Raw genomic sequence first — 14,160 nt, forward strand, 5'->3', positions numbered from 1 at the left:
TTTCCAGCTCAATAATCTTTGACATTTCAATCGCTCAGTCGCTTAATGTAGGCAGTGCCAGCGATGCCTGCTGTGTAGTGCCCACACATCAGCCGTTGTGACATTGCCAAGGTTTAATGGCTTCAATGAAATGATTTCAAATTAGACTGAAAGACTAATGAGTGTTGCTGTAGATATGGGCCGGACTCATGAAGCTGCTATCATTTAGAATTCATATTCAAATTGCCTGTCATAGATTGACATTTTCCAATATTTGAGCCAACAGTGCACCCAAAAATGAAAGTGCTTTTATTATTTGCTCGCAATCATTTTACTTTCTTACTTTTGCGGAACATTAAAAATATATTTTGAAGAACGATGGTTACCAAACAATATTGAACCACATTGACTTCCATTGTATAGACACAAAACCACAGAGCCATTTCTCAAAATATCTTCTTTTGTGTTCTTTTTACATAATTTTTGGGTGAACTATCCCTTTAACCCAGATCAGTTACAGTTGATCACCTGCAGGAAAACAATTTCACTTCCTACATAAATCTAATTTTGTATCATAAATGTTTCTCTCTGTCTCAATGAACAGGCTGTGATGAGCACTGTGAGCAGTGCCAGGCCCACGGCCGATGCCAACAGTGCCAGCTGCCGTATTCCGTGTTGAATGGGCTGTGCGTGCTGGAATGCGGCAAACATCACTTTCTAGATGACTCTAACCGTCAGTGTTCCGGTGAGGGGTGTGAATTTGTTGGGAGATGTTTAGAGTTGTGTTCTTGGCACAATTACAAACCTACTGATTTCAGAGAAAATTAAAAAAAAAAGTCTTCCCTTGTGTCGTATGTGAAACTTATTTGTTTATTGTTGTTATTTCCCAGCATGCTCATCTGGTTGCTCGGAGTGTGTGAGTTTAGCTGAGTGCCGTATCTGTGCTGAGAACTTCTTTTTGAAGAACGGCCGATGTAGCCCGGACTGTGGGCACGGATACTACGCTGACCGAAAAAGCAGAACTTGCTACGGTAACCTGGACCTTTACAGAAATGCATCCCTCTTTTTTATAAAATGAAGTACTCTTCAGATAAAGCCAGCATAAATGGTGTAGTGCATTTATTTAAATTATATGTTAACATGATCAAATTATGTTTTAATTTATGACTTTTATAGATCAGAAAATCCTAATCGCTTCTGTTTTTACAGCAAACAACCGTGCTCCATCCCTCTACATCAATGGCTCTCTATTAGTTCCTATTGGTGGAGTTAAGCCTCTGGATCCTGCGCTCCTGTCAATCAAGGATGCAGACAGCCAATCAGAGAGTATGCTGCTCCAGCTCCTTCAGCCACCAAATAACGGTCATCTAGTGATCCTGGAGAATGAGAGAAAGAGAACACTGGGCAAAGACGACACTTTCACCCTCACACAGCTTAAACGCAGAGCTGTGCGCTTTGTTCACGACAGAGAACAGACCAAGTGAGTGTGTGACAGATCTGAAGTTAGAGTGTTCTTCCATTTTTACTGTTGTAATACTTCCTTCGCCCAAATCTTTATATGCAAAGACATCTATAAGGAAGTCATATAGGTTTGTTTACCTCAAAAGTTTCAATACTTTTGTATAACTTCTCTTTGTTGGGCTTCTTGACCACCCAGACACAGGAAGACATTGTATACTTCACATTTAAATTATCTAGAGATTTTGCTGTCTCCAGGGGTAAAGGAATTGAAGGTCTGCTTGATTATCAGCATTTAGGGAGCAATTTCCTAATATTTATGAATTAATTGATGTATGGAAGTCCAAAATCAATAATTTCTTATTATTTATACACCGCTCACAGTTCATGTTAAAGTTCATTTCTCATCCTCTTCAATATATCACATTAAATTAGAAATTTACATTCCTCATTCCTGCCATGTGAGGCATGTTTATGCATTTTGTACACGAAACATCCAGTGAGATGCCTTGCCGCATTATTAAAGAGCATATTATGTTCTATTTTTAAGTGTCCTTATATTGTATTTGAGTCCCCAACAACAGTTTTAAATGCATCCAATTCTCAAAATATTTATTTAATTTCGCCCCATTTTTCAAAGAACTCTAAACGGTTCCCTCCGAGCAGTTTGAGGATTCAGTTTGTCTATACCCCTCCCTTCCACAAGCCCTTTGTGCTCTGATTGGTCGGCTCACTCTGTGTGTTGTATTTGGTCCTTTCCGCGTAGACGAACTACATTTCTGCTCTTGGAGGCTTATTAGTAACTTACACAAACATTATTAGTACACAGAGATACTAAGGTTACAAAAATGACATAGATTTGTGTAATAAAGATAATAATGACACTTATGTAAGCGAAAGGACCCACAGCTAAACAGTAAACACAGCACAGTAGAGCCACGTTAATGCGTTAGCCGCAATGCTTATGTGAATGGCTTCTGAAACATTACAGCATATCAACAAAATCTATCCCAATCCCTATCATAAATCCAAGTAATAAAAAACAACAGACACTCCATTAAACTACACACTTTTACACAATATAGGGCTCAAACCTGATTATCAGAACTGTTTCAGTAGGACAGTAATAGCTGCTGTAAGTGCACCACACAACACACAAACTGAGCGATTTTCAACATTCAAAAGAAGATATAACTTAAACGTCTTATTAATCACATTTACAGGTTGTGATTCAGAGCTGTTTATTTGTCCGAATAAAGTCATGGTGACCCATCTTTCATGGAAAAGCATTTAGCAAATCCCAAAGTAAACTTGCCAAGGTTGGAGAAAAAGTTGTCAGTAAAATGACGAAAGGTTTGGATTATACTGCTGTGCAATCGTGGGGAAAATATTTTTATCCTCTGGTTCTCTACATTATCATCTTTTTGATTTGGAAGTGAAAACGACCCAATGATTTTACAGCAAAGAACACAGCGACTCGGTTTGGAGTTGACTCCTTATTTTGGGAGACAATATCTTTATTTATCTTGGATATTTTTGATGAACAACTTTGCAGTCACTAAGTCAGGCTGTTTGCTGCCCCTCATATATTTTTCAGCTTTCTTATAGTTTATACTCTCTTTTATGGCTCCTTTGTCTACCCTGTAGCTTTGGTTCATTACCAAGTGATTGGAATTCTAATGCTATTTCTCCTTCTTTTCTCATCCTTGAGTGTCAGTGTATTGTTTTTTCTGTCTATATCATTTCTCTTGTAGTTTTTTGCCTTTCTCTGAATCCCTAAATACAATTCGATGGCATTTATTATTTTTTATTTTAACGAGAAATTCAGAAGAACATTTTTATATATTTTTCTCTCCTGTCACTATTAAAAGAATAAGCATTTCTTAACACAAACAATAATCATAATTTGTCGAATTATTAGTCAAGTGTGTTCCTGTAACTTGGTTGTTAGAGTATTGATTTAGCAACGCATAGGTTAACAGTTCAATCCCAGGGAACACACATACTGATAAAAGAAATGCATTAAGCACACATCAGACAAGTGTGGACAAGGACATTATTCATTCCATTCCATTGAAAACTAAAAGAGACTCATACATACAGACATCTCACGTCCATCCAATCAAATATGCACATGGTTTTAAACATCTTTATATCAGCTTTCTCCTGGCCTTTTATGATGTTCTGCCTGTTTTATGCCCTTCTTTATGTACTTTAATACTATTAAATGCAAAAAGGAGTGAAATTTCTCAAAAAAAAAAAAAAAAACTTGTTGTCGTTATTTTAGTCGTGGAAAAAAATCCAAATTCCAAATGTTCATTTCAAAACAGCATTTCTAGATGTTTTGTGGTCATTCAAGTCCAGCGTTTGTTGAATGTTTACAAAATCAAACCTGAAGAGAGACCTAAAGTCATCCAAAAGTAATGTGAAAGACACATGAAAACTGTGGTAAAAATCGAGGTTATCACATTTTTTTCCCTTTTCCTAAATACATGTAGAAATAATACTGTTGTTTTGCTTCGAAGTGAAAATAAAGTTTTCTTTTGCAATATTTGAGGTTTAAAAAATACAGAGCATCTTTTCTGTTATTTTAACCTGTTTCTCCAGTATTCATTTTCTGCAAATAGAAACAATATATTTATTTGAAATTTGGGAGAAATATTGTTAGTAGTTCACATAATGAAACAAAACAATAATTTTTCTTAAACACATACCTATAAATATTAAATTCAGAAAAGTTGAAATGATTTTGAAATGGTATTTTTTTCCGCCGCTGTATATATCTTTGTCTTCAACAGCAGATTATGTTGACTTGTTTTTCAGAAGTGGGCAGTTCATGTTAAGGGCAGCGGATCCTCAACTGTTTTCACAGCCACAAACTGTTCATGTGCAGGCGGTCTCCAAACAGGTACACACACACACTGAACAGTGAATAATGGGCTTACGTTCTGTAGTCACAAAATCAGATAAACCAGCTACACAGAAATCCCTGAAGTGGATATATATATCATCCCAGCCAATTATTCTGCCTGTATTTGGCTTTTTTATTATTCATTAAGACAAATCTGAACTTCAGGGTGAATGCTTACTTTTCATGTGTTTCATAAAGGTGTGTGTGTGCATACCTAGGCGACTTAAACCTATCGTCCACATTCTTAATATTGATTCACTACCCTCTTTACCTTACTCTGAGGTAGAATTATAGCACAATGAGCCGACAACACCTTCTCTTCTCTCTCTTGCTCAATCAGTAGAATTTTATGACACTTCTCAGATAAGTCGCCATAGAACCGCCTGTGTCTCATTGTCCGACCTCCACCAGACAACCGACGCAAACTCACACACAGAAACCTGAGCGTCCCAACACAAATCTAAAGAATGCCATTACAACAAATAATAACCAAAGTACATTCTTGCCCCTCCTGGACTGATAACAGTTACTCAAGAAGTCAGCGCACTTCTTTCTGTTGAGTGAGCAGTTCTAGCGATAGTTATGAAAGACGGATTTCAAAATCAAAGTGAGATACAGAGAGAAGGGACGGTGAATCTTTTCCTGAGAGAGTAGAAGTTTATCAATCTCTCAGCTTAAGTAAAGCATGTATTTTTAAATATTTAGTTTTCTTATGAAGTATTTTGTTTTTCTACACTTAAATGCATATTGGAACACGTTGAGCTTTGGTGCTAATTTGGCAAACATAGGTTTGAATTTGGCTCGCAACATTTCCTGCTACCACTCTTTCCACTGTGGACAAAAATAAATAAAACATTGCCGCTGACCGATAAATTGATAAGATCAGTTACATCCCTTTTTGTCTGCGCAAAAACCCCCTAGAAAACATCCTACTACACCATCCAGCACATCCCTTTGTGTGCAATGTAGGCCTTGAACCTCAAACGCAAAGAAGATTTTCCTCTTTTAAAACAGATTGTGTCTAATCTCATTTAGCCTGGTAGGCGAGTATGTGAGTAGGTGAGCAGCGAATGTGATTTCACAGCTCTGGCAGAATTCTCACCTTTGGACACCTTCATTTATTACCCTACCACTGTTGTGCCTTCCATTTGGGCTCACAACTAAAAGATGTGTCAAGTCTAATAAAATGACCCAAAGCCACCTGATTGGCCCAGAATTCAGGACACAATCACATCCTGTCTAGCTCTAAAGCTGTACAATGTTGAGTCTAGCTGGATGCTTCGTATTTACTGTAAAGAGAAAAGGTGAAGGTTAAGTGGACTTCAGATTGAAAACCCATGTTGGTCAAACACTAATTTAAATTTTGGGCATCATGAAAAATGTAAAGACAAATAATAAAACATTCAATACCTTGTCTGGTTTTATTCACTTTCACCCTTCAATGAAACTTCATTCAAATGTTGCTACAAGGTTAACATCCGTATAAATCAGTTTCTGCCTCCACAGCCACCCACTGTGATGTCCAACCAAGTCTTCCACATCAAGTCTGGTGAGACCGCTATCATCAGTAGGACCATTCTTCACATCGATGACCTCGATAACCCACAGGACGTTTTCATCACGGTTTTGGATCCACCTCAACACGGCCACCTGACGCATGTGCACGGCGACGTGCCCGTAACCCATTTTAAGCTGGAGGAGCTGGATCGTGAGCAGCTTCAGTACGTACATGACCGTTCAGGTGGAGACCAGGATAGACTTCTGCTGCAGATCAATGATGGACACAGCTACCAGAACATTCTGTTCTACATCAGCGTTGCACAGAAGGTATGGACACGGCAGGCTTCACTGTAGAAATGTGTCAAAGAAAAAGTTGGCATGTGTTCTGTGTTTTTTAAGCTTAACGTTCTCCCATTTTGCAATGAAGAACCAAATCATTTCTGTATCATGATTATTTATGGGCCCATCAATGTGTCATGTCATTTCAATATTAAGTGTAAAAAAATGCAGGCCATCAGCTCTTCAGCATTTTGGGCTTTGATCAAGATTTTTTTATACCTAATTATGGATTCCTGCTCTTCACCTGATACTGAACACCTTGAGGCTATTTCTGTCGTAATTCTTGATTTATTTCGAGTTACATCCATGTTTAAACGAGATCTCTTCATCCCACATGCATGTGCACATGGCCGTCTTTACACATAATGGATGACATAGAAATCAAATTCTCTGTTATAGACAAAACACTTTTTTATTGCATGGTCACTATAACCAGGTTGGCAGTAACTGATGTTGGACTGTCAATTGTCTACTTTATTTACAGTTTTATGTGGGATTTTTATTTTCGCAATAGTTTTTCCAAAGGTGGCTATTCATGCTAGTTGCTTGACCGCTTTTTCAGGCCTTTAGCTTCCTAAAGGTGGCACTTAAAGGGATCTTCCCCATGTGGTTCAAAACCTATGACTTTCTTCTTTTGGAACAGAAAACAAGAGAAGATATTTTAATAACTGTCTCTGTGGTTTTGTGTCTATACAGTGGAAGTCGATGGGAGCACATGTTGCTTGGCTACCAACATCCTTAAAAATACCGTCTTTTGTGTTCCCTTTAAAGGTCTATTGTGTAGATATTTGGATGATCTATTGACAGCAATATAATATAAATAACAATGTCTTCAGAGGTGTATTAAGACCCTAAATAATGAAGCGTTATGTTTTTATTACCTTAGAATGAGCCATGTCTTTCTATATGGCGCGGGTCCACTTGCAAAGAACACTTAATGTTGTTTCTACAGTAGCCCTAAATGGACAAACTGCTCAGAGCTTGTTTCGTAAATTCGTTATCTCCTTCAGCAAAGAAGCAAAAACGTGACAACAGCTTAGTTAGCTGTCAGCCACCGTAGTACTTTGAAAGGGAAAGGTGAGCGTTGGGGTGAGCCGTTGGTTGCAATTCACAACCTCACCACTAGATTCCGCTAAAATATCCACATTGCCCCTTTAGGAACTTGAACTCACCAAGGGGGGCTCTGTTGACTTTTAGTTACTCACTATAGATGGCCTGTCAAAGAAGTTGATTTGGGGGCAAACAAATGATTTATCTGATCTACTGCAACTGTCACCTTGACACAGTTCTGTCGATGCAGAAGTTGGTTCTGTGACACCTACTGTAGAATTCTCTAAACACATCTGCTGATAAAAGACTTTAATCTCTTGATTTATCATCTGCTGTAAGGGGGTCCATGCACACACTCACACACAGATACACATTAGATAGTCAACTAAAATTACCCTTTTACGCGAGACCTTTTTCCACAATCAGAAATACAATCACCCCCCTTGTTGTTTTAAATTGCCCCTTCCTGACTTTGTGACAAACCCCCAGCCTGCTAATGTCTAGACCGATTGCAGCATTCCAGCTTTACTAAACTTCCCATCACCCCTTTTATGGTCTGCTGCCCCTTCCACACGCCGTATCCACACATCTCTCTGTAGTGTCATCAGATTACACCTGCCTTGTTCTCTGCTGCAGCCCGTTATCTGGAATACTGCTGATCTTAAGCAGCTTTTGACTAGCGGAAGCCCTGTTTCAGCCTGGACGTTCTGTCGACCGATCAATAGGACAACGGTTTGATTGATCGGATCACTGCAAGCTATATTTTGCGGAGAATAAAGGGTGGCACAAGGTTGAATTAACATGCACATCGAGGTCCCTCACACCTTGGCTTCGAGGGGAAGGGTTGGGTATTATTCGTAATGTGAGACATTGAGAGCAGGAAGAGTGAATGGCTGAGTGGGCCGCGTGTCGACCGTGGCTTAATGACCAGTTGATTGATCGTGGCTTTGGCTTAGGGAGCGAGGTCCCAGCTCTCAAAAGATCCGTAACATGGGGATTTCTGAATTGAAGACAGGGAGATAAAAGAGGAAGTTGACTTTCAAATAGATGCAGGGGGTCTTTGACGTTTGCAGTCCCTGATGCATTTAATTGGCCAGCAGTGGTGAATTATACTTGATTTAATGTGGTCCGGGGAACTGGTACAACCCTTCCACTTATTCTCTGCCACTTTTACTTTGACCTTTAAATTGAGAAGTTGTAAGAAAGTTAAAGAAACTTTATCACAGATTTTGCCAGCTGATAAAAAATGCTTTATCTGGTTTTAATCTTGTGTGGATGGCATTATTTTGTCAATATTGAAGATATCGTTGTTATATTTTGACAGAATATTCTATTGGATGTTTTTTTGTGAAAACAATAAAATGACTTTTGCTGTGTTTTCACAAGCAGGGTCACATTTTGTAATGAACACCGTTCTAATTGGGAAAGATCGTTTAAATATAGTAGTAGTTCTGGTATGAATAGCATGGAAAGGCTAATTTAGAAGGTAACTTTGTTTTCAGTTTATTATGAGATCATCTACATATGATCAAACATTTACTGTTTGTATGTTGTCAGTTGTTATTTACAAATTAATTATCAGACTTCTATTAAGAGCCCATTCCCCTAAAGCCACAGATTCTACAATACATACAGTACATACTGTGGATATCAAAATATATAATAAATGGCCTGATAAAAGATCATATCTTTTATACAGTATATACAGTACATCCAACTGATTCAATATTTATCTATTTTCAAAAAAAACATATTGTCTGGACCTCCGTTTGGAAGAAAATATAAAGGCTGGACCTTGTGGCACTTTAATTGAATACCCATGCTTTATATCTAAATAAACTCATTGTACAATAATTTGTAAAGTTGATGTAAAGCTGCGATCTGGAACGTTTTTAATTAAAAGTTCTGTTAAACTGTCTCCATAATGGGTTTGTTTACCCAAAAATGAAAATTCTTTCACCGTTAATTCACCCTCCTGTCATTCAAAACCAGCTTACTTCTGCAGAACACAAAAGAAGATTTTTTGATGAACAGGTAGCCAAACAACATTGGACCCCAATGACTTCCATTGTATGGAACCACTGAGACATTTCTCAAAACATCTCCTTTTGTGGTCCTCAGAAGAAACAGTCATATACAGGTTTTGAACAGTGTGATGGTGAATAAATGATGATAGAATTTGTGTTTTTGGGGAAACTGTTCCTAACCTAAAACACCCTTATATAATAAAATATAATACAAGCTCTTTATGTCATATTTTAATATCAGTTGAACGTCATTTGACTTTAACACAAAGTTACCTGCAAATTTATGTTTCTAACAGAGATGACAGTATAGATTACAGCTTTTACAACCCTTACGACATCGTTTTAAACAAACAAAACAAATTTATTGGTCAGTTTTCATTTAAATTGATCTGACAAGAAAAAACAAATCTGCACATATTTGTGGATTAAGCTGTGAGGTCTTTTATAACAAGTCTTTTTGACCTGTGAGTGAATCCATTCCGCTCTCAGCTCACAGGGACAATCAGGCTCAGCAGGATGACGGTGGATAGGTGCCAAGGTGCTTCCTTTGTGAATCTGAGCTTTCATCACCCCACATCCTTGAAAGTCTTTGATTATCTGTGAAGCAGAGGATCTTATTCACCACAATGAGCTCCTGAGCTAGCGTTCAGAGCCACAAAGCTTTATGATCTAAGATTTGTACCGTAGCAATGGCTGAGTAGGTATGAATGCATTGACGTTTGAGATTTGTGCCGAAAGTCTTGATGTTTCTCAATCTAAAGTGCTTTTCTTGTAGGTTTCTATTCGTTATTCAACTGCAAATAACACAATTACCTGATCATCAACTTTTGAAACTGCGAAACTTTTCCTTTACATTATGATCCACATGCTGTTATTTAAGTGACAGTTCCCCCAAATAAGAAAATTCTGTCATTATTTACTCACCCTCTTGTTATTCCAAACCTGTATGACTTTCTTTGATGATGACATAATTTTAATTTTGGATGAACCATCCCTTTAAGTGAAAAAATAAACGTCAATTGCAATCATGATTTCTTTATAGGTTGGGTTGACAACTCATTTGCGTTCAGTGCCTAAGACCTGGGTCAAAGAAGGAGGAATGGTACAACTGTCTAAGAAATGTCTCAACGCTCAGTTCAAAGGAACCGGTGACTCTGAAATCCTCTACACCATCAACTCAGAGAACGGACAGCCCAAATACGGTATTATCATTTGATTTTATACTGTCTTTTCTTCCCTCCTTTCCTTTTTATTTAATGCAACAAATAACAAAAAGAGTCATATGTGTGTGCCTGTAGGGGAGATTGTGCTGGTGTATATGCCTGCTGACGGTCCGGTGGAGGCTTGGCAGTTCCATCCGGATGGCAAGGACACCACAGCTACAAGTTCATTTACACAGCAGGATATTAATGAGGGAACTGTCTGGTATAGACATTACGGATCTGGAACACAGAAAGACACTTTTCAGTTTCAGGTGACATAAGTTCTGTCATGAAGCTTATGGTTTACCAAGACCACACATCACACAAACACCATTATACTTTCAGATCAGTGTAGAAGTCAACATGAATCTCATGGTAAGGTAGACGAAACATGGACATTCATTCGGCAGATGTGTCCATCTGTCCTGCTTCTTCTTCACCAGTCTAACCACATAGCTCTATTATAAATAAGCTATTGTGTCGTCAAATCCAGTGTGGAATCATTGTAAGAGGTATTAGAGTACATTCAGACTATTTCAATTCATCACCTTAAAGGAATAGTTCACTTTAGAATTAAAATGTTATGCTTGTTTACTCACCCTCATGTCATTCAAGACGTCCATGTCTTTATTTCTTGTCTAGAAACGAATCCAAGGTTGTTGAGGAAAACATTTCCAGATCTTCCTCCATATAATGGATTAAGTTGGGGGCAATCTGATTTAGGTCCAAATATCATATATTATCATATACATATTAAGGTGTTTTCTAGCGAAACAAATAGTCAATTTCTTCAAAAAATTATACTATTCAACCACAAATACATGGCTTGCACCCAACCGTGTTATGCGTTCACGACTTACCGTAATAGGTAATCACGTTGGTAAGGTCAGCCATTTAAAGCTGCGAAGAAACTGATAGTTGGACCTTAAATCAGTTTGCCCCCCATTAAATCCATTATATGGAGAAAGAGCCAAGATGTTGTCCTCAACAACCTTGGATTAGTTTCTACAGAAGAAATAAAGACATGGAGGTCTTGGATGACATGAGGGTGAGAGACTTAGCATAACATTGTAATTCTAAAGTGGAGTATTTCTTTAAATCCCTAAAGAATCCTGACACAAGTGTGTTTTTGTCCTCCTACAGAAAAAATCGTCAGTTCTTTTCTCTTCTCATCTTGCCTGGGGCTCAATTGATGCCGCAGACATCATTTAATAAAATTTGTGTTTTAATGGTTCGACACAGTTTTGTTTACATTCTGGAGGCGTGTTATTGTTTTCATATTGTGTTTTCATATCTCATTCTATTTGTAATGTGATTACTCATTTAGCAAAAGACATTTTAAACTGTAATGAATTAGCAGCGGATGCGTAACGCATAACATATAGAGTAGGTCAGTTTAAATTAAGAGTTTTATATTAAAGGGATAGTTCACCCAAAAATAAACATTCTGTCATGAATTACACAACCTCAAGTTGTTTCAAACCTGAGTAAATGTCTTTGTTCGGTTGAAGACAGAAAGATGTATGGAAGAATGTTAGCAATAGAGATTTTTGAGGAAGCATTGACTATCATACTAGAAAGAATTCTTGTATCATTTTTTTGTTCAGTTGAACACAAAAGAAAACATTTTGAAGAATTTAATGTTAATTTAATGTTAGTCAATGGTGCACCAGAAATCTCAGTATTTTAAATTCTTCCAAATATCTTCTGTAATAAGGTTCAATTAAAAGGAAGGAGACGGGAACCTGCAAACATTTAAACATTTAAACATTTAATAAAATGACAACAAAGTAAAAAGACAGTCGGCAGCCCCTCACGGACGACTGCTCGCGAATAAAACAAACCACAAGTAAAATCCAGGCCTGGTCCTCTCTCATTGATGGTCCGGTCACTCGTCCTCTTATGCTCCCAATCTCCTCCATGATACGAGACTGGTGCGTGTACAGCTGACGCTCTTCATCACTCACCGGACTCGACTCGCGGTCTCGTCTCACCTACTCCAATACATCTTCTATGTGTTCAAACAAACAAATAAGTTTATAAAGGTTTGAACAACTTGAGGTCGAGTAATTCATGACAGAATTTTCATTTTTGGGTAAACTGTACCTTTAATGTTGAGAGGTTACCCTATTATATACAGTTGAATCTAAACAGCTGCATATGCCGTATTTTCTAATATAAATACTGTATAACCTTACAGTGTTAAAATGTAGATTTTAAGTGTTTGTGTGTGATTTTGTTGGTAGGTTTCAAGTGAGGTGTATCCAGAGACTCTGAGTGATACACAGACCTTTACTATAGGAGTGATGCCGCAGACCCCCGGCCTGCCTCAGCTCTCGCCTGGAGTAGACCTGCAGATCAATGTAAGATACAAAGAGCAGGAGATGAAAAGGTTCACCGGCTGAAAGATGTTTAAATGATGTTCTCTAGACAGACTTTGATGTAAAACCACTTTTTAAAACTTGTACTTTTGTGATGGTTAGTCAAATATGAGCAGGTATAGGTAAACTGTTTGTGTTTCTTATTTTAAAAATGCGTCCTCCTCTCTCACTTAAATAAGCTATATAGGCAACTATAAGCAAAAAATAGCAACATTGATTTAACCAATAGAATTTGGGTGCTACTTTGGGTTCAAACATGAGAACTTACAAAGCCTGTTGTGAGGAAGTCATCACAGTGTAAATTAAAATTCCTTTTGATGAAAAAATTATACATCTCACTTATGAAGGACATAAATATATGTAAGATTGTTTTATGGAAATTCTATCTGTTGAAGCCCAAAGTTGTTTCAAACATTCGCAGTAAATTGCAAGTTACTAAATAGGGTAAAATGAAAAAAGGTTTCAAGTCAGACCTACTTTATTCTAGGCTGCTTTATTTTATTCATGACAAGCTGTTCTGATTTGCCCTGGACCGCCAACTGATGCGTGTGATCTCTAGACATCATTGTCTTCATCTGTGTAAATGTTTTTGGTTGTGTGTGTGTGTGTATGCAGGCACTTGAAGATCGTGTGACTGTGATATCTCCCTCGGCTCTTTCCTTCACTGACTCTGAGACGCCCAGCGACAAGCTTGTCTACAACATCACCAAACCGCTCACCTCAGGCCACGGTAACTAAACCTCCATTACTGTCATAAGGATTAAGAGAAGGGCACTCACTCAGCCATAATGGTAGCCTGATAGTTTTGTTTTCTTCTTCTTTCTGTTCTATTAAATATGAAACGGTGTATGTCCAAGGTGAAACCTGCTGAGAGGGTATTCAAATGATTATTCTAAAGCTACATGCGGTTCTTCAGTGTTTCGGATGCTAATTATAATTATGCTTTCCAAAAGAAGGTTTACAAGTTATTTATTAAGCACACAATTTTAACCAAAGCGACTTACAAATAAGGAACAGAACAAAATGATGAGGCAGTAACCTGAGAAGTGCGGTAATATAAAGACATTATGTACTCAATGAGACCCGGGTTCGAGTCCAACCCAGGTCATATGGCACACTGCTAATTTCATCCCTTATTCCTATTAAAGCAACACTTTGTATTTTTTAAGACCTAAAAATAATGTCTCTAAAATTATTTCAGGGGTAGAACAACCCTTAACCCTTAATCTGTGGAAGAGTGCGAAATGGTTTCCAAACAACGTTTATGCATTTTCATCAGCTTAATTGAAAAATTACGTGTAACGGGTACCCAC

At 37.8% G+C, this 14,160-nt stretch overlaps 1 protein-coding gene across 4 annotated transcripts in view; it reads left to right on the top strand.

The window, feature by feature from the left end:
- The window catches only part of LOC130419762 (extracellular matrix organizing protein FRAS1-like), a 107,508-nt gene that overhangs the window by 66,891 nt on the left and 26,457 nt on the right, over positions 1 to 14,160 (top strand). For all 4 annotated transcript variants that reach the window (XM_056746726.1, XM_056746725.1, XM_056746727.1 and 1 more), the window contains 9 exons: positions 584 to 724; positions 870 to 1,010; positions 1,189 to 1,459; positions 4,261 to 4,345; positions 5,855 to 6,175; positions 10,307 to 10,466; positions 10,563 to 10,738; positions 12,713 to 12,829; positions 13,463 to 13,577. In XM_056746726.1, coding sequence (XP_056602704.1) covers positions 584 to 724; positions 870 to 1,010; positions 1,189 to 1,459; positions 4,261 to 4,345; positions 5,855 to 6,175; positions 10,307 to 10,466; positions 10,563 to 10,738; positions 12,713 to 12,829; positions 13,463 to 13,577 — 1,527 coding nt within the window. The remainder of the gene's footprint in view (positions 1 to 583; positions 725 to 869; positions 1,011 to 1,188; positions 1,460 to 4,260; positions 4,346 to 5,854; positions 6,176 to 10,306; positions 10,467 to 10,562; positions 10,739 to 12,712; positions 12,830 to 13,462; positions 13,578 to 14,160) is intronic.

Source organism: Triplophysa dalaica, chromosome 4 (genome assembly GCF_015846415.1).
Source record: "Triplophysa dalaica isolate WHDGS20190420 chromosome 4, ASM1584641v1, whole genome shotgun sequence".
NCBI lineage: Eukaryota > Metazoa > Chordata > Actinopteri > Cypriniformes > Nemacheilidae > Triplophysa > Triplophysa dalaica.